Source organism: Anolis carolinensis, chromosome X (genome assembly GCF_035594765.1).
Source record: "Anolis carolinensis isolate JA03-04 chromosome X, rAnoCar3.1.pri, whole genome shotgun sequence".
NCBI classification, from domain to species: Eukaryota; Metazoa; Chordata; class Lepidosauria; order Squamata; family Dactyloidae; genus Anolis; species Anolis carolinensis.
The window spans coordinates 3407501-3435000 of NC_085847.1; the positions used below are offsets into that span (position 1 = coordinate 3407501).

Genomic DNA, 27500 nt, shown 5'->3' on the forward strand with positions numbered 1-27500 from the left:
TTTCATGTCTGATATAACAGGTTGCGTTTATTTATTTAATTTTAGTTGTTAAGTTATACAATTTGTTTTTATATGCTGGGTTGTTATTATGGGTGTATTGTTGTTGTGTTCGGGCTTGAAATGTTTGCCTTTTATGTTTGGAATCCGCCCTGAGTCTCTCCGGGGAGATAATAGGGCGGAATATAAATAAAGTATTATTATTATAATTATTATTAATTATTATTATTATGGATGGCTTTATTTCACTAAAGTCCTGTCTGACTTTAGTGGAATATGCTTCTGCTTTGGAATGTTGTACAGTCTCTTCTGGAGAGAGGATAGAAATAGGTTGGACTGGATGATCTTTGGGGATCCCTTCTATTTATTTATTTATTTATTTACAGTATTTATATTCCACCCTTCTCACCCTGAAGGGGACTCAGGGCAGATAACATTGTACACATATAAGGCAAACATTCAATGACATATAACATAGAACAGAGACAGAGACAGACACAGAGGCAATTTAAACCTTCTCCAGCTTCCAGCTTCCTGAGGGTATGCTTGATTCTGGCCACAGGGGGAGCAGCTGCTTCATCATCCACTACGACGGCAACTTCCTCATTCCAACGGCGGCTGGATGATTTTTATGGTGTCGTAAATTAGCCTCCCCACATATAAGTGGTACCTAAATTTCCTACTTGATAAATGCAACTATCTTTCAGGTTGCTTAGGTCAACAATAAGCAGGGGCTATTTTTTATTTTAATTGTCGGGTGCTCACCCCGACACGGGCTGGCCTCAAACTCATGACCTCTTGGTCAGAGTCATTTATTGCAGCTGGCTGCTAACCAGCCTGCGCCACAGCCCGACTCCTACAAAAGGGCTGATGATGTGGGGAAAAGGCCAAAATGAGTCCAGGGCATGGTTAGGTCATTTGAAACCCAGGGATTATAGGTTTCATTTAAAGGCCACCTTTTGCAAGCCGGTGCCGAATGGAGCCCTGGCCCTGTGCCACTGCCCGGCTTGCACTTCGATCCACATGTCCTGGCCTTGGCGTTGTGACCGGGGTGGCAAAGGGGCCAAAGAACATGCCATCCTTGTTCTATCCCTCCCTTGCCGTGTCCTTGGCTGCGGTTCCTTCTGTGCTTCCCTCCTGCTGCATCCTCCTTGGTTGCAAGGCTGTGAAAGGAGGGCAAGAGCTTCTCACCAGCTGGCTGGCTGTTTGTCAACGCGGTCTGCCTGATAGCCAAGGCCAAGGCACTCGTGGTGTGTGTGTGTGTGTGTGCGTCTCTGGTTGTGCATGTGTCTGTCTCGATGTGGGCGGGAGTCGCTGCCTTATGGATGTCGCCCAAGCGGGGAGGGACCGCATGGGTTGGGCTCGCTCTTTATTTTGGCCCGCGGTGACGCCCGGTCCTGCCCGCCGTTGGTTATTATGGATGCAATCATTATTCAGGAGCGATTAGTCGAGCGCCTGCTTTCGCCAAGGACTCTGAACCAACGCAGCCATTCAGCCAAGCTGAAGGTACAGGGGATATTTATAGCCGGAGCTGAGCTGCCGAGCAGGAGGAGGCTGGGCGGGGGGAAGCCAGGATGGTGCCCGAGGAGAAGCCTGGAGCCCAGGAAGAGGCTCTCAAAGGGCAGGACGGCAGCCGGACGCAGTCGGTAAGGAGGGACAACGACGGCAATGACAAAAGGCAGGCGGGAGCGGGGAGGGTGCACGGGGTGCGCGGCGACACTACGGCGGTTGAAGCACCAATGAGGCGGCGGTGGGTTATGAAAGGCGAGTCGCCAAACCACAGCCTATTTCTGCATCCTCCTGACAACCCCTGCCGTGCCGCTGCCATTTGGGTAGCTTGGCAGGCGGCACATTGAAACAGAGGTGTCCGTTCCATGCGTCACCCTTCTGCACCTTTGCCCTGAACATAAGGTGCTGCCCGGCTTGACTCATGCCTGGCTGCCTTGAGGCATCCGAGCTCTTGCCATCATCAAAATGGACAATGCTGGGGGTGGCACAAGGATGGTAAGTCTCATGCCAACATGCATGTGCAGTGTTGTGATTGCGGGTGTCGCTCGTGAACATGAGCATCCTTTGGCTTTGAAACAGGGAATCGGGCACGTCTTTGCTGTCACACATGGCGTTGTGTTTTGTGGTAGCTTTGCTTTGACATGTGAAAAATGGAGGCAGCCAGGGCGAGGCTTGAGTCGAGATACAAAATGCCCGGTAGAAAAAGAAAAAGGGGGAAAGCGAGCAGGGTTTGCATTGTGTGGGCTCCTTGCCTTGTGTGTCACCTGCCGTGCCAAGCATGGAGACGGAGGGAAGCATGAGAAAAGGCCCTGGGAACCATGCCGCCCATCAGCTGGCAAGTGTCCCAGGCAAAGCCAAATGCTTCCCGTATGGAACCATACAGAGAACATAGCAATGGTTGCCAACTTGGAGGGCTTGGATGTATTCGTATTCTCGCCTGCGGTATCCAAAGCAGCATGCCTCTCTGGATCCATTGCTGGGGAAGGCATGACTGAGGCTGTAGTGGACTGCTATGGGCAACCGGAATAGTGTGTTAAATAAACTGCATAAACGGCAGGTCAAAGGTCTGATGCTTGACTGTCCAGATTGGTTTGTGTACATTCTGTTAGCGGGAGCCTCACAACAACACTGCAAGGGTGGTCGGGTAGAGTGTGTGCTTTATATCAAAGAGTAGGATCAGTCCTTGGTGTTGTGGTAGAGAGAATGAAGTTGGGGGGCATCTTGCTTTCACCAAGTGAATGTATATAATAATAATAATAATAATAATAATAATAATAGATGATTGGCCATCTGTCGGAGTGCTTTGAATGCGATTTCCTGCTTCTTGGCAGGGGGTTGGACTGGATGGCCCATGAGGTCTCTTCCAACTCTACTATTCTATGATTCTATGATGGATGCATTAGGTTTCAATCAGTTACCGGGAGCTGTTGTTGCCATGTTAAAATGCCAGTTACTGAACATGTTTCTTTAAGGTGGTGCCAATTTATGCAATTAAAGCTATTATTATTATTATTATTATTATTATTATTATTATTATTATTATTATTATGACACAGCAAACAAGATAGACATGCTGGATTTCGTATCACAAAATCACAAGTCGAACACTTCCCAAGTGTCTAGGACTGTGTGATGTATTTTCGGATGATGCGTGCAGATCCCAGTAGGGTGGCCTTTTGCAGTTGGCAATGTCTATTGTTTCCAAATGCCGGCTGAGATCTTTTGGCACTGCACCACCGGGACCACCTGCACTGGTTTCTGCCAGAGTCTTTGCAGTTCAATCATGAGGTCCTGATAGCGTTATTATTATTTCTTACCTGCCTCTTCTCGAGGCTCGATGTGGGTTACAACATCTCTAAAAACACAAAATCTATCTAAAAACATTCTATAAAATACATATATTTTATTTATATACCGCCCTATCTCCTTAAGGGACTCAGGGCGGTTTCCAATATGACCAAAACAATACAATACACATAATAATGGGGGAGAAATTCCAACTGATGGGTTTTTAAATTGTAGAGGAGCCCCTTTTTGCATGGTATAGATGCGTACGGGAACTTTGCTTACTCACAAGCCTGACAGATGGGCTGTGATTCCCATCATCCACAACCTACCTGGAGGGTGCTGGGGTGCAGAAAGGAAGGGCAGGGTTTTTTTTAAGTAGGGAAGACAGTATTTTCAATTTGGATGGCTCAAACACTATGTCAGCCTCAGTGACATGCCATGGCTCTCCGAAGTCTCAGTGCTCAGCTCACTGGGCTCCGGAGTGTGTTGCCTTTTCCCTTGGCATTGCTTAACTAATAAATGCCCTGATGCATGGGTGATCTTGGCAAGATATGGCACAGGAGTAGGTCACTTGGTGGCCCTCCGGATATGGTTGGTCATGATTTCTCTATGGCTGATGGGAGCTGCAGTCCAACAGCATCTTGAGGGACACAAGTTGCCCAAGGCTGGCTTCCAAAAATCCTGCCCCCAGAATCCCCAGTGAATGGAAAGAAATAGCTGTACAAGTCAGCGATTGTTGCAGAATCTCTGTTTGTGTGTTTTTGGGAATGCTGCGCAGGCGCGGAAGGGAAAAACAAGAGAGCTGGACCGGAATGAAAATGGGAGAAAATGGCAGAAAGCAAAGGATGCTGCCGGGCTTGGTCTCCCGCTGGCTGCTTCACATGTCGAGGGATGAATACTTGACCAGAATATAAAAATATCCTCTTCCTCCTCCAGAACGGTTTGTTCCAACGGAGGCGTTTCACAAATGAGTCTCCATTGTGCTTTTGCTCTCCTATGAGCCGAGTTTCGAAATCTGGGAAGGGATCCACATTTGGGGCTGGGCGAGAAGCGAAATTCCCGGCATTGCATTTTGGAGCGTCATCCCCTGATTCATCCCACTCAGTTGCAGGGCGGAATAGCAACGGATGCAGATTGTCAGATCTCATTTCCAGGAGAGCGGGGCCGGGGGAAGAAAATATTGCAGTTTGGGTGGGGTGGGGACACAGTTTGGGGTGTGTGCATGGTGGACACAAAGCAGGGCCAATGTCACGCGAGGAGGAACAGATGCCATTGATGGCCCTTTGTACTTTCCCAATAGTATACATGCTTACTCATGAGAAAAGTCTGGGATACTCTCTTCTATGTGTATGTTTACATATGTGCACTGTGCAAATGCTTCCCAAGGCTGTGGATCAGTTCTGTGCATTAGCATCATAGAATCCTAGAGTTGGAAGGGCCATCCAGTTCAACTCCTTTCTGCCAGATAGGAATACCCAACCAAAGCACTCCTGACAGATGGCCATCCAGCCTCAGAGAAGGATTGTCAGGCAGCATATTCCACTGCCAAACAGCTCTTACTGTCAGGCGGTTCTTCCTAAAGTTTAGGTGGAATTTCTTTTTCTGCAGTTGGAGTAGGAAATGAGATCACGATTCTGCATTTTATTCGGTTTTAATCTGTTTAATTGATTGATATGTTTAAATTGCTCATGTTTAGATTGTTGACATGTTGTTGAGATGTATTTTAATGTTCGTAAGCTGTCTTGAGTCCCCTCTGGGGTAGAAATTAAGAAAGTTAAGAAAGTAAATTTCTCTATTGGGTTGCTGTGAGTCTTTTGGGCTGTACGGCTTTCTCTCCTGGCGTTTCTGTGGCAGGCATCCTCAGAGGTTGTGAGTTATTTCTCCGTTGTTTCCTGGTCTCTAGAGCAGGAGAAAACAATCTGACCCCCTTCTCCTCAATGTGATGTCCTTTCAGATATGTCAACATGGCTCTCATGTCCCTTTCTCTCTACCTTCTTTTCTCCAAGCTCAATATATTGAGTTCCTTAAGTTCCTCGTAGGGCTTGGTTTCCAAATTTTTGATCATGATGGTCACCCTTCTCTGAGATTTGCCAAAATGACGCTCTATATAAGCTGGCTTGGGAGCAGGGTAACATCATGAGTGACCATCCCAGGTGACATCCGTGGTGAGATGCCACCATGTCCCACAACGCTGAGTTGCCCAAGGCAAAGATGCCATTCCCCGCTCTGTGCGTTACATACACCGAAGCTGACAGAACTGCCAGTTGCGTTTCACATCAGTCCTGACAATGATGCCATCCTTTGCTACACCTGCGGGCATTGTAAGTGTGTGTGTGTATCCATCCAGAATACGTGGCTTTTTCAGTGCTGAGATGTGGAGTTGGTACAAGAGGCGGCAACGGATGATGCCCGCCAGCCTCTGCCGCCTGACCTGGTTTCCCCCTTCTCTATAATGGCAGCGAAATCGTTGGAAAACTACGAATCCTCTCGAGCACTTCTCCGTTCTTCTCCATCCTTTCTAATCTCAAATGGCACTGACAGCGTTGCCCTAGAGTGCTACAGGCGTACCAGCCTTGGCACGAGAAGATAAAATGTTTCGGGAGAACGCTTGACTGATAATCTTTCCAATGGCACATTATATGTCTGCTGAGCAGGGACTGTGTCGATTTTGCGCCACCTGCAAACAATCATAAAAATGGGTTTCCGCCCATTGGGACAATGTTGCTCGTTGGCATGTTGTATGAATGCCGTTTGAGCTTCCAGAGCTCAATGCCGGGAGTTGTAGTTCAGCGAAGGTGTAAAACGACAACTCTTGGGATTTCGTAGCACTGAGTTCAAGTGGGGTGAAACGGCATGCCCTCCGCAGTGTAGATGCACCTTGAGAAACATGGGGACGTTTAGTCCTCAAAGTGACATTTCCCAGCTCTCCTTTTTGGAAATTTGCAAAAGATAGAGAATAGATGATAGCTTATGCTTATTTATTCTGAAACGAAAGAGGGATGTGTTGGCATCTTGTTGCAGGCGCACGAGGTTTGAAAGTGGCCACTGAACACAACCATGCGGAGGAAGAAGATGCAAGAATCTGGGACACATTCATAAGGGTTTTTAGTCTATCTATCTATCTATCTATCTATCTATCTATCTATCTATCTATCTATCACTATCTATATCTCTATATTTCTATCTATCTATCTATCTATCTATCTCTAATCTCTATCTATCTATCTATCTATCTCTATCTCTATATCTCTTTAATCTCTATCATCTATCTATATCTCTATCTATATATTATCTAATCTCTATCTCTATCTATCATCTATCTATCTCTATCTATCTATCTATCTATCTATCTATCTATCTCCATATCTACTATCTATCTATCTATCTATCTATCTATCTATCTATCTATCTATCTATATCCCTATCTACTATCTCTCTCTCTCTCTCTCTCTCTCTCTCTCTCTCTCTCTCTCAATCTATCTATATCTGTAGTCAATTTATGCCTGGAAGCCATTGCAGGGCAAACTCATGACTAAATAAATGGACCCAACTCCCGCAAATTGATCAGTTCTAGGTACTGGAGTGCTGTTGCCAGGCCTGAGCTTTCACAATGATTGAAGGAGTTAGTTGTTGCCTTCTTCTGAGGCCGAGAGAATGTGACTCACCCGAGGGCACCCATAGAATTTGTGTGGCCACTGGAGTCTTAGTCCAAATCTATCCAATGCACAGGATTTGGTGCCAAATGGAACCCATCTCATGGTGAACTTGCTTGTGCCAGTTTGACAACTCTGCCCGATTGCCTCAATCTACCACTTTTGGGCACGAGAACCATCTCAGTTTGCCCCTTCCCAAAACATTTTGAAGGATGGAGCCAAGTTGAGAAGATGCTGGAATTACGTTCCTCAACGGATGCCGGAAGTGGAAGAAAGAGGCCTCTGTCTAGTAAGCGGCCAAGGAGACCTCCGAAGCCCTGTCCGGCTATGAATAAGGCATTCAGAAACTGCCTGCGGAGCAGAGCTGGGATTTTGGGTCCCCCCGACAGGAAGTTGGCTGCCTCATACTGAAACCAAGGTAAACATTAGAAATACGAGGTTGGAGGCTCACGTTGGCTTCCATCTCGGCTTGCGGGCCTCCAAGAAAACAACCCACTCCTCCACCGGTGTTTGGCTTCCGCTGGTATTGAGTTGTGAGCATTCTTTGGTCAAACCACCTCCCAAACGGTTCACTGTACTACATATTCCTTTTCTATAGTTGTGTGTATGTGTTTTCAATACGCAATGGGGATTTGGTTGCCTGACCCACTGTGGTTGCCGGAATCCATGGATACTCATGTGTCCCATGATATACAATGATGTCTCTTCCATAGAACAGCAAAATCAAGTTTGGGTTTTTTGGATTTTCCGGTCGTGAAGATGGTGGATACAGAGGACGGATTGTACTCCGTCTTTGCAGAGAGTGTGTATCCTCTCTAAGAAGTGCCTCGTTGAACTATACATCCCAGGATTCAATTAAATGGATCCACAGTCATTACAATGGTATCAGTTTGGGTTCGGCTGAGATTCTGTTGTCGAGTAGAGAAAACTTGGGCAAAGGCTGGCTCCGAGTCTGGTTTTGTGACCAATTCAGATGGCCCTTTTCCTGAAACATAGAGAGCCCAGGGCCATCCAGTCCAACTCCAGGACCATTCTGTACACCTATTGATGCAGGTGCGGATTGTATTGGCTTTTTTCGCTGCTGCATCACACTCTTGGCTTGATCTCTTTTTCGTGTATTGTTGCCAAGCCAAATGTGGTCCAGCCGAGATTTTGGCATTACATTTCTTCTGTCTAAGTGGAGTATCTTTCCTTTCTCCCTGTTGAAATTCATGCTGTTTGTTCGGGCGTTCCTTCAAGTCATTTTGAATCCTGATTGTGTCCTTTGATGTATTAATTGCCACTCTGCATTGCGGATCTGCGAATTTGTTGAACGCACCTGACCAAAACGTATATTATTATTATAATATTATTATTATTGCATTGCTATGAGTTTTCCAGGCCATCTGGCCATGTTCCAGAAGCATTCTCTCCTGACGTTTCTCCCACATCTATGGCAGGCATCCTCAGAGGTTGTGAGCTCTGTCGGAAACTCGGCAAATGGGGTTTACATATATACCTGTGGAATAATGTCCAGGGTGGGAGAAAAAACTCTTGTCTGTTGGAGGCAAGTGGGAATGTTGCAATTGGCCACCTTGATTAGCATTGAGTAGCCTTGCAGCTTCAAAGCCTGGCTGCTTCCTGCCTGGGGGAATCTTTTGTTGGGAGGTGTTAGCTGGCCTCGCCAAACGGCAACTCCTTCGCACGGGGCTATGGCAGTTTGAGTGGGGCAACATGATATGCATCCTACAGTGTCGAAGCTGTCGATGCACTTGGTGTCATGTTTTGTAACAAAATGGTGCGTTGTGCGAAGAATTGCTTTACAGTTTTCTTATTGGTTGATTGCTCCAAGATTGTTCATAGTCGCAACCTTTGATGCACTGTGTCTTCTTCTTGCAGGACCACGAGAAGCAGTATGTGGGCTTTGCCACCCTTCCCAACCAAGTGCACCGGAAATCCGTCAAGAAGGGCTTTGATTTCACCCTCATGGTGGCAGGTGAGGAATAATAATAATAATAATAATAATAATAATAATAATAATAATAATAATAATAATGATGATGTAACAAATTTTTTTAAAAAAACTGTTCCTAGTTTCAAAGTGTCATTTCCTGTTTAATTGTGCTGTGCTGACTTTGAAAGTAGTTGTTATCTCCAAGAAACTTCTTACTTGTGGCTGCCACAAACTATGTTGCATTGGTTGAAACTGACAAACTATAGCAAATGTGCTGCAGGATGTCCCACCAAAACAAAGTTTTTGCATTTTAATAAATCTTTCCCATATTTTTATAATAGAACTAATTAGGAAATGACATTTATAACCCAGGAACAAAAACCGTGTTGCTGTGGACTCATCTTGTTGTGTTTCAAATAATAATAATAATAATAATAATAATAATAATAATAATAATATCCCTTTTGGCTCCTTTGAGACTGGCATTGGCCAAGTTTCCAATCCTCCCAATCCACAAATATGACATGTTTTAGGGCTGAGACTGGTTTAGAGAAGCTCTTGATTCAGCTTGGGTTTGTCCTCGTTGCAACTTGCCATGGGACTCATTTGGTCGGAATTTCACAAAATAACTGTTTTCTGGATGGACGAGGACATTGATAAAAAAGAGACCGAACAAACTCAGATGTTGCCAGTTATCTGAGGACGAGACATTCCCAACCAGGAGTTCTCCCACATCAGGAACATCATCTAACTACTTTTTGTGCCGCCAACGTTGCAAATGTTGCCCAAGAACGCCTTATGCTTTGTTCCTTAGGAGAGTCCGGCCTGGGGAAGTCGACTTTAGTGAACAGCCTGTTCCTGACCGACCTCTACAAAGACCGGAAGCTTCTCAATGCCGAAGGTACATGTCGTGAGAATGGAAGAAACCCTGGGAGTTGTAGTTTGGGGAGACATTACAGCCCTGGAGACTAGGACTCAGTGGAGCCATGGGTTCAAATGGCAGGAAGAGAGATTCCACTTGAACATTAGAAAAAATAGTCCCTGGTCACCACTGGTAACCACTGATTTAGGCTGTTGGGAGTGTTGGAAAGTCATCTCAGATGCTTATCTCCCTTCTGTTCTACTTTTCAAACCCTTTGTATCTTAAGAAAGAATCAGTCAGACAGTTGAGATTGTGAAGCACACGGTGGACATTGAGGAAAAGGGGGTGAAGCTGAAGCTGACGATAGTCGACACGCCGGGTTTTGGAGACGCTGTGAACAACACCGAGTGGTAAGTCCTCTTCCTACGCTGGCCATTTGTGATGCAAGGACAAAATATATGGTATGGTCAGATCTCTTTCTCTTTAGTGAAAGTAAAGGGTTAATATCTTCATTGCCTTTTTGTTCTGCTTTGCTCCAGCTGGAAGGCTATCACGGATTACATCGACCAGCAGTTTGAGCAGTACTTCCGGGACGAGAGCGGCCTCAACCGGAAGAATATTCAAGACAACCGCGTGCACTGCTGCCTGTATTTTATCTCACCCTTTGGCCATGGGTAAGATGGGGATGGGTCCTTCTAGAATCTAGATGCTTACAGATGGCTTCCCATCTCCATCTCGAGGCATCGAGGACATAACCAGGAGAGAGATGGGGTTGACAGGTGATTTGCTCTCACCAATTTGTTTTGGGAGCATAAATGCATCGTTCAGATAGCCTCATTGCTGCCATTCTCGAGGACTTTATCACACGAGGGAGACAAACCAGCATTGAACCTGAAATGTCACCTTTGGAGATGGACCTTATCTCACAATGCCGTCGATCTGCCTATTTCTTGCACTCTAGCCTTGAGACTCCTTTTCACCCAGCACCACACCAGAGTCCAGTTTATTAAACTACAGCAGTTTATTAGGAAAAGCATGTACAAAGGGGGAAAAGGGCATTTTCCCAAAGAGCAGTAGAAAAGGAGATATCAAATAGCAGTAGTCCAAATATGGCCAGGTACATGAAATCAAGGAAGTTAAGAACACAGGTATAAATGCATAAGCATGAAAACAGGAACGTTTCCCAAGGCAAAACAGGAACACAGGCAAACACAGGAAACTTGAATCACAAACTTGAGAGCTGAGACAGGAACCTGAACCTTTTGTCAACGTTGTACATGAAGTAAACATCACTTAATTTAAGCCCAAGCCCAACCAAGAAGCCATGAGATTATGCCTCATGCACCTGAGTTTCAAGGACTTCCCACGGAGTCTTTCTGAAGGCATAATTAAGCTATCCTTCACTCCCTCTGTGCGGAGACCTAATCTAATATCACGGGAAAACTCCCCATCAGCTGAAGGCCAATTTCCAAGAGAAATTGACTTTTCCCTTGTGCTAAGGAACAGACATTGGAATCCAAAGCATCCTCTGTCTCATCTTCAACTTCTTGCACTTCTCTCTGATCTAAGGCCTGCAATTCACACACAGACTCCTCAGTTGGAAGCCCATCATCCCCCTCGTCCTCTGTGAAATCCCTAGCCTCTTGTTGAGCCCCGTATGCATATGGAATAGCGGCTTCGTGCAATAAAGTCCTGACTCTCTTCGAATCAAAGGCGAGAGAAACGGCATGAACCTCACTGTTTTCGTCTGTTGTTCTTCCCTCCTTTTCTTCTGCTCCAGGTTGAGGCCGGTCGATGTGGAGTTTATGAAGGCGCTGCACGAAAAAGTGAACATAGTGCCCCTCATTGCCAAAGCGGATTGCCTCGTTCCTTCGGAGATCAAGAAGCTAAAAGAGAGGGTGAGTCTGCGTAGGCGGCTGAGCGGAGTAATAGAGTCACAACTTCACCCTTTTAAGCCTCTCAAAGGGGGAAGTAGCGACTCTGTCACAGAGTTTCCTTTTCCTGGACTTCCTCTGAGCCTGAGAGAGTGTGACCTGATTCAGACTCTGCTCGGCAAAGCCATAGCCCAGGGCTCAAACTGTGACGCCGTACTATTTTATACACCTGGGATTCATTGAAATTGTCATTTTTGGTGTTTATATATTTGCTCAAGGAAACTCACGGTATCATTAGAAACCAAATTTTAAAAAATTATAATCAACTCTCATTGAAACGGACGTCCTTTTGGTCTAAATGCCATTATGTTCCCTTGTGCAGATCCGGGAGGAGATTGACAAATTTGGAATTAAGGTTTACCAGTTTCCGGAGTGCGATTCGGATGAAGACGAGGACTTCAAGCAACAAGACAGAGAGCTAAAGGTGGGCAAGGAGTCAATATACATACATATACATCCATGTTGATAAGACTGGGAAGGGAGAAAATTAAGTGGATGATGGAATCTGGAGTTGTTAAAAAAAGATTAAAATTAAAATCTGACTTATCAGGTACAGATTGAAGATGTCATCAATGTCATCTCAGATTTATATTTTATGAACGAGGGTTATCCAGAAAGTACATTACGTTTTGGAATTAAAAATGAACAAAGTATATGAGAAAACATTTACCATATAAAGTTGAAAGCCACACCCAAATACCACTTCTCATCATGGTTGCCATTCAAATCTAGGCACTTATCATAGCGATGAATGAGCTTGGCAACTCCTTCCCCACAAAACTCTGCCGCTTACGTCCTCAGCCAGCTGGTCACCCCTTTCCGCAGCTGCGCATCGTCGCAAAAATGCTGCGTTGAGGATGCAAGCGGCAGAGTTTTGTGGGCAAGGAGTTGCCAAGCTCATTCATCACTATGATAAGTGCCTAGATTTGAATGGCGACTATGTTGAGAAGTGGTATTTGGGTCTGGCTTTCAACTGTATATGGTAAATGTTTTCTCCTATACTTTGTTCATTTTTAATTCCAAAACGTAATGTACTTTCTGGATAGCCCTTGTATGCTGTTTGTCCCCCCCCCCCCCCCGCCCCCCCTTGAACTACCATGGCTCAATGCAATGAAATCTCGGGAGTTGTAGTTTCGCAAGGCACCAGTCCTCTTGGGCAGACCTTGTAAAACTACACCTCCCTAAGGCTCCATCGCATTGAGCCATGGCAGTGGTGTTAAACATTTTTCCCCACTGTGGGTTTCAGCTACATCCTCCTTGTGGAAGTTTTGCGGGGATGATAGGTGTTGTAGTTTATTGTCTTCTCAATATTAGAGCCTTGAAAATGGGAGAAGTGGTTGCCAAAAGGGTCCAAGGAGGTGACAGATAGGGGAGCGGGGATTTTGTGCCTCTTCCTCTTGGAGTAAAGTCTTAACTGATGTCTTGGTGAGGGCTGATGCGGGTTCGAATGCCGTACAATGAACCAAGGAGTCATAGCCGAAAGTCACAAAGTCCCCATCTCCTCCCTGTTCCAGGAAAGCGCTCCCTTTGCCGTCATTGGCAGCAACACGGTGGTCGAAGCCAAGGGTCAGAGAGTACGGGGCCGCCTCTATCCCTGGGGCATTGTGGAAGGTAAGTGCTGGCCTCAAAAGCTCCATAGGTTCCCAGTGAAAGCTGCATCTATACTGAATGCAGTTTGACACCACTTGAACTGCCCCGGCTCCGTGATTTGGAATCCTGAGATGTGTAGTTTGGGGTAGAGAGAGCTAGAGAAAGAGCAACCCATCATATTCCATAGTATCGAGCCATGGGAGTTCAAGTGAGGTTAAGCTGTGTTTATTCTATAATATTGATGCATCTCGATAAGGTAATACAGTCTATTTTCCATACCTCACAACCTCTGAGGATGCCTGCCATAGATGTGGGCGAAACGTCAGGAGAGAATACTTCTGGAACATGGCCAGACAGCCCGAAAGACATACAACAACCCTGTAATTCAGTCTATGTTTGCATGGGCACAAAACAGCACTATTGTTAAAGATATAGGTGTAATGTCTATTCTGATAGTAAATATGATATAGGTGTTTGAGAAAGGGTGACCTATTGGGTTTATTTAGTCTATCTATCTGTTTAGTTATAGTTGCACCCTGCCTTGAGCTATTAGGAGAGGTGGGTAACAAATACTATACAATAATAATAATAATAATAATAATAATAATAATAATAATAATAATAATAATAATGCAGTGTGGATGTGTGCCATGTAAATGATGATAATAATAATAATAATTCTATGTTTTATTAAGCGTGTTTTTATTTCATAGGTTTATGTTTAGATTTTATAACTGGTGCATGTTTTTGTCTATTGATGTATTGTATACTATTATTGTTCTTATTTGATATTTCTGTGAGCCGGCCCGAGTCCCCTTTGGGGGAGATAGAGGCGGGATATAAATAAACTTATTATTATTATTATTATTATTATTATTATTATTATTATTATTATTGGGTTGTTGTATGTCTTTCGGGCTGTGTGGCCATGTTCCAGAAGTATTCTCTCCTGACGTTTCGCCCACATCTATGGCAGGCATCCTCAGAGGTTGTGAGGTATATCCTCTGAGGATGCCTGCCATAGATGTGGGCGAAACATCAGGAGAGAATACTTCTGGAACATGGCCACACAGCCCGAAAGACATACAACAACCCTGTGATCCTGGCCATGAAAGCCTTCGACAACACATTATTATTATTATTATTATTATTATTATTATTATTATTATTATTATTATTTTATTGTATGACACAGCAAACAAGATAGATATGCTGGAAAGTTGTCAAGGAACTTTGCCGTGCCAGATGTCAGCTCTAGTTTGTAGTGCGGTTTTCTTGTACTGGTTTTTTGTCTGCTGTGTTTTGAGGAGTTTCTGATTTTTTACTTCAATCAAAGCAGGTTCTTCACTTTGCTTTACATATTCTGCCAGGGCATGTTCTTCTTCTTTGACTGCTTGTTTGACTTGTAAGAGTCCTCTGCCCCCTGATCTTCTAGGCAGATATAGCCAGGGGACAGAGGACTCTTCATTATTATTATTATTAATAATATATAATATAATAATAATATATTCTATAATCAATTTCTCCACCCCCATTGTCTGTTCTTTGCTCCCAGTGGAAAACCAAGCACACTGCGACTTCGTGAAGCTGCGGAACATGCTGATCCGGACGCACATGCATGACCTGAAGGACGTGACTTGTGACGTTCACTACGAGAACTACAGAGCACAGTGTATTCAGCAGATGACCAGGTGGGTCCTCCTGATGCATGTTGGCTGGGCTTGCTGGGAATGATAGGAGCTGTCCAAAACAAGGTGTCTATTGTGGAATGATGGACAATGCACGAACCAGCTCTTTTTTTGTGGGTAGGAAATGCTTGCCTTCCAAACGCTTTCGACTTCAGCTCCCATCAGCTACAGCCCTCATGGGATGATGGGAGTTGTTATCCAAAGCGTCTGGAGGGTCGAATATATTGCATGAGACTCCTTTGGGAGAGGTAAAGCGGGGTATAAATAAATATAATAATCTATACACATAATATAAGTGAAAATACGTTTGCGTGCATGTGTTTGTGTACCATTTTCCAGTGACATCTAGTGGCAAAATGGTGGTACTGCGAGTACCCTGGTGCTTTCACCAGTTACATAGTGATTGTTCGGCAACAACTTTTTATGTTGGTGACATACTTTTCAGACATGCGCAAAATATCTGGCTCGGAGAGGAGACGAAATTCAGATCTATTTTTCTTCCCTCTCCCCTTTCCTTTTCCCGCTCCCCTCCAGTAAGCTGACTCAGGACAACCGGATAGAGAGCCCGATCCCAATCCTGCCCCTCCCGACCCCAGATGTCGAAACGGAGAAGCTGATCAAGATGAAGGATGAAGAGGTAAGTTGGGTCAAGCTGTGTGATGTCTTTTCGGATGATGCATGCAAATCCCAGTCGGGTGGCCTTTTCCAGTTGGCAGATCGTAATTTTGTCAATGTCTATTGTTTCCAAATGCCGGCTGAGATCTTTTGGCACAGCACCCAATGTGCCGCTCACCACCGGGACCACCTGCACTGGTTTCTGCCAGAGTCTTTGAAGTTCAATCTTGAGGTCCTGATAGCGGCTGAGTTTTTCCTGTTGTTTTTCGTCAATGCGACTGTCACCTGGGATGGCAACATCAATGATCCAAACCTTGTTCTTTTCCACAACTGTGATGTCTGGTGTGTTGTGTTCCAGAACTTTGTCAGTCTGGATTGGGAAGACCCACAGTATCTTTGCGTGCTCATTTTCCAATACTTTTGCAGGTTTGTGATCCCACCAGTTCTTTCCTGCTGGGAGGTGGTCCTTGAGGCATAAGTTCCAATTAATCCTTTGGGCCACATAATTGTGCCTCTGTTTGTAGTCTGTCAGTGCGATTTTCTTACAGCAGCTGAGGATATGGTCAATGGTTTCGTCAGCTTCCTTGCACAGTCTCTTTGCGTGCTCATTGTCCAATACTTTTGCAGGTTTGTGGTCCCACCAGTTCTTTGCTGCTGGGTGGTGGTACTTGAGGCATAAGTTCCAATGAATCATTTGGGCCACATGGTTGTGCCTCTGTTTGTAGTCTGTCTGTGCAATTTTCTTACAGCAGCTGAGGATGTGATCAATGGTTTCTTCAGCTTCCTTGCACAGTCTGCATTTTGGGTCATCATATGATTTTTCGATCTTGGCCTTGATTGCATTTGTTCTGATGGCTTGCTCCTGGGCTGCCTTCTGTCCCCTTCTTCAGTGTCCCATTTGTAAGCCATAGCCAGGTCTTCTCCTTGTCAGCTTCTCCTTCAATTTTGTCATTCTCTTTCCAGTTGCGGCGAATGCAAGAAATGCTGCAGAAGATGCAGCAGCAGATGCAAGACCAGTGACCCGGGCGCCGGGACGGAAGGGTCCAGGAGGCCACCCTTGCCTCAGTTGGCTGTTTGTTCATCCGGAACCGTGGACTCGCCGGGAAGGACTTTCTGATTGCAGAGAACGAAACGAAACCAAGACTCGTGAGCAAGGGTGACACCTACTCCCTCTCTCTCTCTCCTTTGATGGTAGCCATTCTTTGTTAGTAGGACGACGAAGAGAGGGGAGGGGAAGCGGCTGGTGTGGCCGCTCACTGAGAAGCCCCTCCCGTCTTCAGAATATCCCGACCCCCCTCGACTGTTCCCCTCCTCTTTCCTAGATGTACTAAACTCTTGTTAGGGAGCATCCCGGTATTTAAAAGACAACGATCGCTGTTTCTATGGGATATGAATTTTGAGGACTCTGTGAAAATGCACGTAAATGTTTACTCTTAACCAAGGTGCTGTGATCTCTCTCCAGCCCCCCGTATACGATTTTGAAAAATCCCCCAACTTCTCTACGGTCGTAGCAAGGCCAGTGTTACCTCTGGGGACAATAGATATCATAGATATTTCCGAAATGGGGGAATAAGCGAAGAGATCGGGCCGCTTCTTGTGCCTGAGGCATTCCCTTTATCGCTGTTGGTTTCTTTTTTATTTCTCCAGCCACTTTGAGAGAGAACGGGCAGAACGTTGGTTGGCGTTTCGTAGGGCAGAGAGGTGGGCAGGTCCACGTTTTGCCTCGAAACATTCCTGGCGGATTTCCCCTCATTCCCATTTTTAAAAAATGACATGAGTGGAAGAGAGAGAATCGTACCAAACAGCATCCACTGCCCTTGTTTGAGGAGAGATGTGGGTAGCATGCTCTTCTGACCAAAAGGGTCAAAAAACCTTCCGTCGAGGCTTAACCTCTTGTCCTGTGAACCCGTCCTTCGGAATTCAGAAACTGAATTGGATGGTGTGTATCCAATGCCTCGGCGCTCTGTTTTGGTCCCCAAACATGGAGGCTGGAGAGAAAAGTGTGTGTTTGCTCAGCTACAAATGGTGTTGTTGGCGTTGGAAGTGTGGTGCCGAACTCGGCGTCGCTTCGGGCAGCCCTGCGGTGTGAATGTGTGCCGTGCGCGCTTCTTTGCTTGTTTCGTTCCGTCATGCCGTACCAAGACTAGAAGAGAAAGCTAACCATGTGACTTAAAGACTCACGGGGCCATGGAAGTGACTGAGTATCAAAATAATAATAATAATAATAATAATAATAATAATAATAATAATAATACTTTATTTCTAGACCGTCCTCTCTCCACATAGGGACTCAGGGCGGTTAATATACATATAAACGGCAAACGTTCAATGTCCCAATTTCTTCATTAATATCTTGCAGTCATGCCGGCCACATGACCTTGGAGGTGTCTACTGACAACGCCGGCTCTTCGGCATAGAAATGGAGATGAGCACCAACGCCCAGACCTTTACCTTTACTTATAAAATGACAATAACATGCACATTATAATCAAATTCCACATTAAAAAAACAATGTATTACAATATTATATATTATTGTAAATTATATTGTATATATGTATATACAGTAGAGTCTCACTTATCCAAGCCTCGCTTATCCAAGTTTCTGGATAATCCAAGCCATTTTTGTAGTCAATGTTTTCAATATATTGTGATATTTTGGTGCTAAATTCGTAAATACAGTAATTGCAACATAACATCACTGCGTATTGAACTGCTTTTTCTGTCCAATTTGTTGTAAAACATGATGTTTTGGTGCTTAATTTGTAAAATCATAACCTAATTTGATATTTAATAGGCTTTTCCTTAATTACTCTTTATTATCCAAGATATTCACTTATCCAAGCTTCTGCCGGCCCGTTTAGCTTGGATAAGTGAGACTCTACTATACATTTAAATATGACAATCAGTCAAAACATTATTGTACAGAATTATTGCACAAAATAGCTTAGTGCAGTACAACCCCCTTATCCACGGATTCGATATCTACAGTTTCACTTAATCAAATATAGGCTTTGCTCTTATCCATATGTGTTTCTTTGTGTCTTGGAACACATCCCCTGTGGATATGGATACTATATGGCACATAGACTGAAACTATATGGGGCTGGACTGCTTTTTTGTCGCAGATAATGATTTTTTCCCCTGACATAGCCACTTTCATAGACAGATCCTCATTCTCTGATGCTTGGACATAGAATCATAGAATCTGCCCTGGGGTGATTGAGCAGAATATAAATAAAATTATTATTATTATTATTATTATTATTATTATTATTATTATTATTATTATTATTGTATGACACAGCAAACAAGATAGACATGCTGGATTTCGTTTCACAAAATCACAAGTCGAACACCTCCCAAGTGTCTAGGACTGTGTGATGTATTTTCGGATGATGTGCGCAGATCCCAGTAGGGTGGCCTTTTGCAGTTGGCAGATCGTAATTTTTATTACGATCGTTATTATTATTACTTTATTCTATGACACAGCAAACAAGATAGACATGCTGGATTTTGTTTCACAAAATCACAAGTCGAACACTTCCCAAGTGTCTAGGACTGTGTGATGTATTTTCGGATGATGCGTACAGATCCCAGTAGGGTGGCCTTTTGCAGTTGACTATTATTATTATAATAATTATTATTATTTGAAACACAACAAGATGAGTCCACAGCAGACACTCTGCTGGCTGTTGTATTGGATTCCACGTCAGACACTTCCCAATTATTATTATTATTATTGTTATTATTATTATTATTTTTTGAAACGCAACAAGACGAGTCCACAGCAGACACTCTGCTGGCTGTTGTATTGGATCACACGTCGGACACTTCCCAATTATTATTATTATTATTATTAGAATCCTAGAGTTGGGAGAGAATCCAAGGACCATCCAGTCCAGCCTCATTCCGCCATGCACAGACACACTCTCAAAGCCCTCCTGACAGATGGCCATCTAGCCTCTGCTTCAAAAACTCCAGAGAAGGAAAGTGTTAGACACCTTGCATCCCAAAATCCACATTCCGCCCACGAGAAATTCAAATTGAAGAAGTGGGAAGTGATTGGAGGGGCTCTCCATCCTGTGGAAAACTTGGGTTGGTCAACTAGGGAGGGAGATAGACTTCTCCAGTGCCTTGCCTTGATCTTACATCACTTGGAGAAAGAATGAACAAATCCACAAATCCCAGAATCCCATCAGATGGAACTTATGTTCCTGGTGGGAGTTGTAGATCATTGTCCTGAAAGAAACCTAAGAGCCATGGTTGTCCAACTGTTGGACAACTATCTTCTGGAAGGTGGCATCCATGGCTTTGGATGACTCTCTATAAGGGATATGTTGTCCTTCCCTCCCTCGGAAAGCAGAGGAATCTGTTGAAGAGAGATTAGCGTCCTCTCTTTCTGTGGCTGTGGTTGTGTTCCACTTCTATGCTACTTTCAAGCTTATCTTACACCCCAGGAGGACATCTGCTGGTGGTTTGCTCTCCCCCGATAAGGCCATGCAACCAGTGCGACCACACTACAGCCATATGTCCATATGTGGCCAAGACATTGCTTGGCGGCTTTCTCTCTCTTGGAAATCCTACTGTTTTGGAGCATGCAGCCCTGTGGTTGAAGACTTCTAGAACTTATAATCCCAGAAATTTCCAAATTGTGTATGGTGCGAGGAAGCCAGATGATGTCAAGGCTAGTTCTTCAATATTGGTAGTATGTTCTCCAGCGAGAACAGGTTGGTCTTGGGTTGAAGTCCGGTCAAACAGGATCATGGAGAGGAGAAGACTAGATTGAAACCTTACTTAGAGTCAACGGAGAGCTCATGTCGCCTTGGATAAGGTAGCTTATGATGGTAGAACATGGAGGACGTATGGGATGGAGGTGGCACCATTTTTGGTTTGGCCAGTCCTGAAAACATCAAGTCCTTTCCTCTCCGGGTTGTTTTGCTTACATCGTCAATACCTCTCCCAGGTGTTGTGCTTTGTGCAATGACTCTACTGGAGTTTTTGCATGAATTGGTCAGTGTTGACATTGTTCCGACGCACGTGGTATCGGTCTGTTGTCCTCTCCAGTTACTGGGAATAGGAGGAGTATGGTTCCATTGCTGTTGGTTTTGCCCCCGGACTGTTTGGCTTCTCTTGGAAGGCATAATAGGGCCGATATTACGGGAACTCAGTCCGAGGAGTGGCTTGGACATTGCATTAAAACCTACTTTCCCCATAATTTTACGTTTCGCTTCCCACAATTTGGGCACTGCATGCTGAATGACAGTCACCCACACTTTCGTTGCATTCCCCATCAGGGCCCGGCACTTCTAGACTCCCTTCTGTTGGTACTTATTTGTGTTGTGTTGTGTTTGGAAATCTGTCTGGTGGTGGTGGTGTGAGTGTGTGTGTGTGTTGGGGGGCAAGCCTTGTGTTTCCATGAGTAAAAGTGGGAGGTTGGCGGGAGCGGGGTGCGGTCTCGGGGGTGTTGTGTGCCTCCCTCGGAGAGGCAGTGAGCCTGTATTTTTCTTTTGTGATGGTGTGTGCCCACGTGCCGGCTTGCCCCTGTGGCCGGCGCTTGGCTCCTTGATGGTACTAGCTTTCTGCTTGTTCTCACAGGTCGTTCCGCATGCCTTTTTGACGTTTTTGTTGTGACCCGGGGAAAGGGGAAGGGGGTCGTCTCCCCGTGCCATGTACTGGTTTCTTGCCTTCCCTTGGGCTTCCCCCACCGCCCTCGTGGCAGCCATGTAGTAAACCACGGCTTTGTTGCTACCGCTTCTGTGACACCCGAGCTTGCCTTGCTCCGTTCTGTACCTTCTTTCTGTTTTGTTTTTGTAAATTTTGGGACATTTTTTTGTCATTGTGATCAAAGAGAACAGAACCTTTTAAATATCTCCATTTTATTAAAATTATGATGATAATTATTAATATAATGTTTACTATCTGAACTGATCAATGAAGTAAACTAAAAGCAAAAAAACCCAAACGATGCGTTTTTGTTTTTTTGATGACTTACTCTGTCGCATTCACTACCGTACTGTAGGGAAAAGGTTCGCAAGGCTAAAGCGCAAAATGAGCTCAGGCTTGCCAGGGACATAAAAAACAACAAAAACGGCTTTTTTGCTTACGTTGGTAGAAAAAGGAAGAACAAGGAGGCGATAGGGCCACTGCAAGGAGAAGATGGGGTGATGGTGACAAGGGACAGGGAAAAGGCAGAACTACTTAATGCCTTCTTTGCCTCGGTCTTCTCACAAAAAGAAAGCCATCTTCTACCTCAGCAACATGGAATGGACGAAGGATTGGGGGAAATCCAGCCCCAAATAGGGAAACAAGTTGTCCAGGAACACCTGGCCTCTCTAAACGAATTCAAGTCCCCAGGGCCAGATCAGCTACATCCAAAAGTATTGAAGGAATTAGCGGAAGTTATTTCAGAACCACTAGCAATTATCTTCAAGAGTTCTTGGAGAACGGGAGAAGTCCCAGCAGATTGGAGGAGGGCGAATGTGGTCCCTATCTTCAAGAAGGGAAAAAAGAACGACCCAAACAATTACCATCCGGGAGAAGAACTAGGCCTCAATTGAGGCCTTCTGCATTTGGCGAGGAGGGAGCCAATGGCTCCCGCCGCCACGGAGGCGCCTCGACAGTGCCCCCGGACAAATGCGCCACAAGCAGATGCTTACATTGGCCACTATGTTGGGCTAGCACTGCATCATAGCGACATCGCGCAATAGAACCAACACTGAATGCACCACCAAATGCACATTCTCACTCACGCACAATGTGCATCTGAGTGCAATGGCGACACATGTGCAATGCAACTTTGTGCGTAATGGCACCACAACCGTTCCTCTTTTCCGTGTCAGACAAAAATATCCAACCGCTTCCATAGGGGAACATATGCATATGTGCAGGCGGAAGACCACAATAGGAGTCTCAATGTCCGTAAGACCAGGGCCTGACTCTCCAAGGGATTTCACTCATCTCCAAACATTGCAGATGGGATGTATTTTGAGAGAAGGAAGGGAGGAATTTAAATACAACTTTTGAGAGTGTGCCGGGAATGAAAATGTAGACCTGATTGTGAACTGAAGGGTGCCTGAAAGAAATGTGTTCTCAAGGCTGGTTGAAGAGCTTCTGGGAAGGAGATTTTGGAAGGTCCATAAAGGGAATCATGAAGCTCTTCTTCTGCTCTGTCCAGATAAAATGCATGTGTAGCCCAGTATGGTGTTGTGGTCGGAGCGTTACACTCGAACCACAATCTAGGTTCAATTTCTCACTTGGACATGGAAATCCAATACGTGACTTTGGACGGATCCCACACATTCATCTCCAGGTCAACTTGAAGGCACACAATAACAACAATCCACAGTTATACGTGTATATGTCACCACCACTATTCCAACTTACATTTTTTCCCACTTGACTCAGGTATGTAGGTTTTGGTCCAACAAATCAACGTAGGTTTCCCCAACCTGACCTTTCTTTTCACCTTCTATCACCGTTAAGAGTACTGGACTCCCAAAAAAGGGCAACGAATTATCAACAAATTGTCAACGGGTAGGACAAGATCTCATGAACATGAGGAGGACACATTTTAGTCAAATATTGTTTTGGGTAAGATGGGACAGGATCTCTCCCATGCTGGAATAGGCAGTTGGCACAAACTTCTGTCTGGACAAGAATCCCTTCCAATGTAATGATCCTCGTTTGGTTAACTTCATTGAGTAACCATCGGCCTAAACTACTCCACCGCTATTGTAAGGATAGAAGTAGAAGCAGTAGAGCCGTGTAGGGCATTGGTACCCAAAGTGTCTCCTTTGGGAGAGATAAAGTGGGGTGGTGGTAATAATAATAATAATAATAATAATAATAATAATAATAATAATGATGTGGTGATCCAGTTATTGATCCCTCAGCCATCTGCTACCGGGCATCATGAGCCATGATGGACAACTTATGGCTGTCTGGACATATTGGACTACAACTCCCATCAACATGGTCAGTGGTGAGAGAACGAGATGGACATCAACAACTGAAATGTCCCAAGAGTGAATTGCTTGTTCTTTTGGCCTCGAGTCTTGGCTGGATTTGCAGTGTCACCTTGGGCTCAGAGCTCATAATCTGTTGCACGGCACACTTCCTTCTTTTCCAGGATGTGGTGAACGTTAACAAAGGGGAATGTGTCCTTTTTGTTGGGAGTATATCGGAAGAGATGAGCCAGACCCATCAGTCTTCGCGGCATCGTCATTGCAAGTTCGGCCACTACCAGTCTTGATAAGTAAACTGTAGACTGGACTCTGGGTGTTATGTACAAAATTATATTTTAAAATATGGCATAAAAGCACCTTCAGGCTATGTATCTAAGGTGCATGCATTCTGCATTTGGGTCCCATCTCTCTAAAAACTCATTAAGTACATACATACAACAAATGAGTATTCCAAAATCTGAGGGAAAACACTGAAATCCAAAACACTTCTGTCCCCAAGCATTTCGGATGTGGGATGCACAACCTGCCCACTCCTATCACACACCTCTGTCGAACTACACCAAGGGAAGTTCTCGTCCCATATTGTCCTGCTTTGGCCAAACCCCGATTGAATGGATTTGGGATTTTGATCTCAAATTGCGCCTACACTGTAGAGTTCCTGCAGTTTGACACAATTTTAACTACTGTGACTCAATAATATGACATTTTAGGCATTTAGAGAGGCACCAGCACTGAGGATCCTATAGCACTGAGCCATGGCACTTAAAGGGGCATAGAACTGTATCAATTTGACTGTGTAGATGCACCCTGAGATGTAGTCCATTTACATCTGAATCCAAACAGAGTCGGAAAGCACTATCTAATCTCATTCCCGGTCATGCAAGAATGCGAAGCTATAGCACTCCTTGGCAAGAATCCTTTGAAGACTACGAGGGTTGAATGAAAAGTAATGCCTCCACCTTCGTAACTCCTCAACAGATAGCAGTCCTGGTCTGCGGCAGGTACTGGCTTGTTCAGGAGACTCTCCTCTACACTTCCATTTGGCGGGAAGCCTTAGCATTGAACGGTTGTGTTGTTAAAGTGCGAAGTATGGAACCCTGCACAGACGGTCGGTCAATGAGACTTATGCAACGTGCATTGAATTCTTGACAGCAGAAGGTGTCACCCCAAAGGAGATTAATCAGAGAATGCAAACTCTTTATGGGGATTGTGTTGATGTGAGTCCTGTGCATCATTGGGTGAGTAAGTTTAAAGATGTTGAGATGTTTGCGTGACAAACAAAGAGTTGGACGTCCTGTGACAGCAGCCACTGAGTTTCACAAGCAAAAGGTTGACAGATTGATTCAGGACGATTGTTGTATCACTCAGAGAGAAATTTCAAACATAATCGGCATTTCACAAGAACGTGTGGGTCCCATTATTGCTTTGCTTGGCTATCGGAAGATCTGTGCACGATGGAAACTGTGAGACGCCGGTTGCGGAAACTGAGTGTCGACTTCTTCTGCGACAGCTTCAGAAAACTTGTTCATCATTGGCAGAAATGTACCCAATTGTCTGATGATGATGTGGAAGAATGCAAAGCTATAGCACTCCTTGGCACAGATCCTTTGAAGACTACAAGTCCAGCTATGGGATTCTGGAAGGCTGTGTACATTCCTGTGGGTTGTGCTGTTTGCAAGTGTGCCGCTTAGCCATGGCTTTCCATGGCAGATGGGAAAGGAGCTCCCATTGCAAGCCAGCCTTGTGGCATCTCCAGGAAATACCGAATTAGACGCTTCCTTTATCTTCCTCCTGCAGGCAGGGCACTCGAGAGGGACTGAGTGTTTGTCTGTTCTTGAGACGGTCTGCGAATAGTCCTTAGGTTCTCGTTCTAGGGGGAAGCTACTCCTGAGAGGTAAGTCTTAAGACCATTTTCCTTTTGGTTGTATGGGAAAGTAGCTTTGATCAGGTCAGACCGTCATCTATGGAGGCCAAGTGAGGTCGCAAATTTGGGGTGCTCTGAAAAGTTATTGATTATTGTTATTTAATTATTAATTATTATTTCATTAATAATAATTACATTATTATTTTCTTATTAATTATTATTCATTCATGATTATTTTCTTATTATTATTTCATTCATGATTATTATTTTCTTATTTCATTCATGATTATTTTTTCTTATTATCATTTCATTCGTGATTATTATTTTCTTATTAATTATTATTTCATTAACAATCATTATTTTCTTATTTAATTAATGATTATTTTCTTATTATTTCAATAATGATTATTATTTTCTTATTAATTATTATTATTGATTATTAATTTCTTATTGCTGAGGAAAGGTCATGCCACGTAAATTAAGCTGGATCAACTAATAAGAGTTGATTCCTTAAGCATAGAAAGCAGGACGGCTGGTGTGACACACCTACACACTGCTTCCGACACGCTAACGGGTTAATTATTTATTTATTTATTTACTACATTTATATCTCGCTCTTCTCAGAGCGGCTTACAAATCAAATGAACACACAATATATTAATAGCATAGCACAAAATAAGCATTAAATTACTCTATTGTACTATATCATTATATGGTAATATTATTAGTAATATTACATTTAATATATAATATATAATTAATATTATTACATTGTATTATTAGTAGTAATATTGTATTCCATTATAATATTATTATCAACATTATATGTATATACAATATATTTATACATTATTATAAATTATATATCTATATATATAAAAGAGTGATGGCATCAGGGCAGCGGACAAAACAACAAAACTACAGGCCCCCCAACCTCGAAATTTGACAACACAACCCATCATTCACGGTTCTAGGTTGATACAACAAAAAGAAAAGAAAAATAAAGTCCTAATTACAGGGAGAGGAATAATAGTTTTTATCCAATTGCTGCCAGTTAGAAGGCTAAGCTCCGCCCACTTGGTCTCCTAGCAAACCTACTCAGCCCAGGGGACAGAAAGACTTAGGCCTCACTTAGGCCTCTTCCACAGATTGTCTGATTTTAACTGGATTATATGGTAGTGTAGACTCAAGGCCCTTCCACACAGCTATATAACCCATTTAGAATCTTATATTATCTGCTTTGAACTGGATTATCTTGACTCCACACTGCCATATAATCCACTTCAGTGTGCATACTAAACATACAACAGCCATACAACAGACATTCAATACCACCACTACCTCAACAATTTCTCACCAACACCACCAGACAACGCCACAGCAACGCGTGGCCGGGCACAGCTAGTATATATATAAATTAGCATAGCATGTTGCTATGGCACAGGAGACAAGATGGAACTATCTTCCTGGCTCTCGGGTTGGTATGATGTCTTTCTGACATGTCTTCATGACACAGAGTTTGGAAATCTCTCCCCTAGAATATCATAGAGGGAACATGAAACCTGCAAATGTGGAGGGCCAACTGTACTGTGTTTCATCTGATGGTCCAAAGTATGATTCCGAAATGCAACTGTTGTCTTTCAGAGTGGGAGATGACCTTCCTCGGGCCCTTCCTCCTCCTCGGTTTCCTCCCCCTGGTCCTCCCCACATGTCCCAAACCGTGCCGCTGTGCTGACGATATCATCGACTGCATGTCGACCGGTCTCACCGACGACGTCATCCCCGCCTCCTTTGCCCCTTCGACCAGGAAGATCTACCTCAACAACAACGAGCTCACCTCCATCCCCAGCGGGCTCTTTGACAACCTGAAGGCTGTCCGGGAGGTCTACCTGTGGGGGAACCCGTGGGAATGCGACTGTAACATCCTTTACTTGCGGTCTTGGCTCCAGTGGCAGCAGAACCGGACCACGTACCGGAATATCGTGTGCTCTTCCCCGACGCATCTCCAAGGCAGGATCATCACCTATCTGTCGGAGGACGAGATCCTTGCCACGTGCCAGTATTGGTACTGCAGCGTGGCCCTCTTCTCCCAGATCTGCCT

The 27500-nt window shown here is 44.4% G+C and overlaps 2 protein-coding genes across 6 annotated transcripts in view; both read left to right on the plus strand.

Annotated features, from left to right (window-relative positions):
• The window catches only part of septin5 (septin 5), a 41782-nt gene extending 20249 nt beyond the window's left edge, over positions 1-21533 (plus strand). For 2 of the 5 annotated variants that reach the window (XM_008117367.3, XM_062958342.1), the window contains 10 exons: positions 8826-8922; positions 9695-9781; positions 10029-10152; positions 10282-10416; positions 11523-11640; positions 11999-12100; positions 13191-13287; positions 14822-14957; positions 15489-15591; positions 16533-21533. In XM_008117367.3, coding sequence (XP_008115574.2) covers positions 8826-8922; positions 9695-9781; positions 10029-10152; positions 10282-10416; positions 11523-11640; positions 11999-12100; positions 13191-13287; positions 14822-14957; positions 15489-15591; positions 16533-16589 — 1056 coding nt within the window. In that variant the 3' untranslated portion in view covers positions 16590-21533. Of the gene's footprint in view, positions 1-1298; positions 1644-1736; positions 2002-8825; positions 8923-9694; positions 9782-10028; positions 10153-10281; positions 10417-11522; positions 11641-11998; positions 12101-13190; positions 13288-14821; positions 14958-15488; positions 15592-16532 lie in introns of those variants that run through there. The other 3 variants (XM_008117365.3, XM_008117366.3, XM_008117369.3) reach the window with 3 other exon arrangements.
• Positions 21534-21651: 118 nt separating this feature from the next.
• The window catches only part of gp1bb (glycoprotein Ib platelet subunit beta), a 6331-nt gene continuing 482 nt past the window's right edge, over positions 21652-27500 (plus strand). The window contains exons 1-2 of the mRNA XM_003225125.4: positions 21652-25429; positions 27044-27500. The exon at positions 27044-27500 is cut by the window's right edge and continues 482 nt beyond it. Of these exons, the coding sequence (XP_003225173.1) occupies positions 27052-27500 (449 nt within the window). The 5' untranslated portion in view covers positions 21652-25429; positions 27044-27051. The remainder of the gene's footprint in view (positions 25430-27043) is intronic.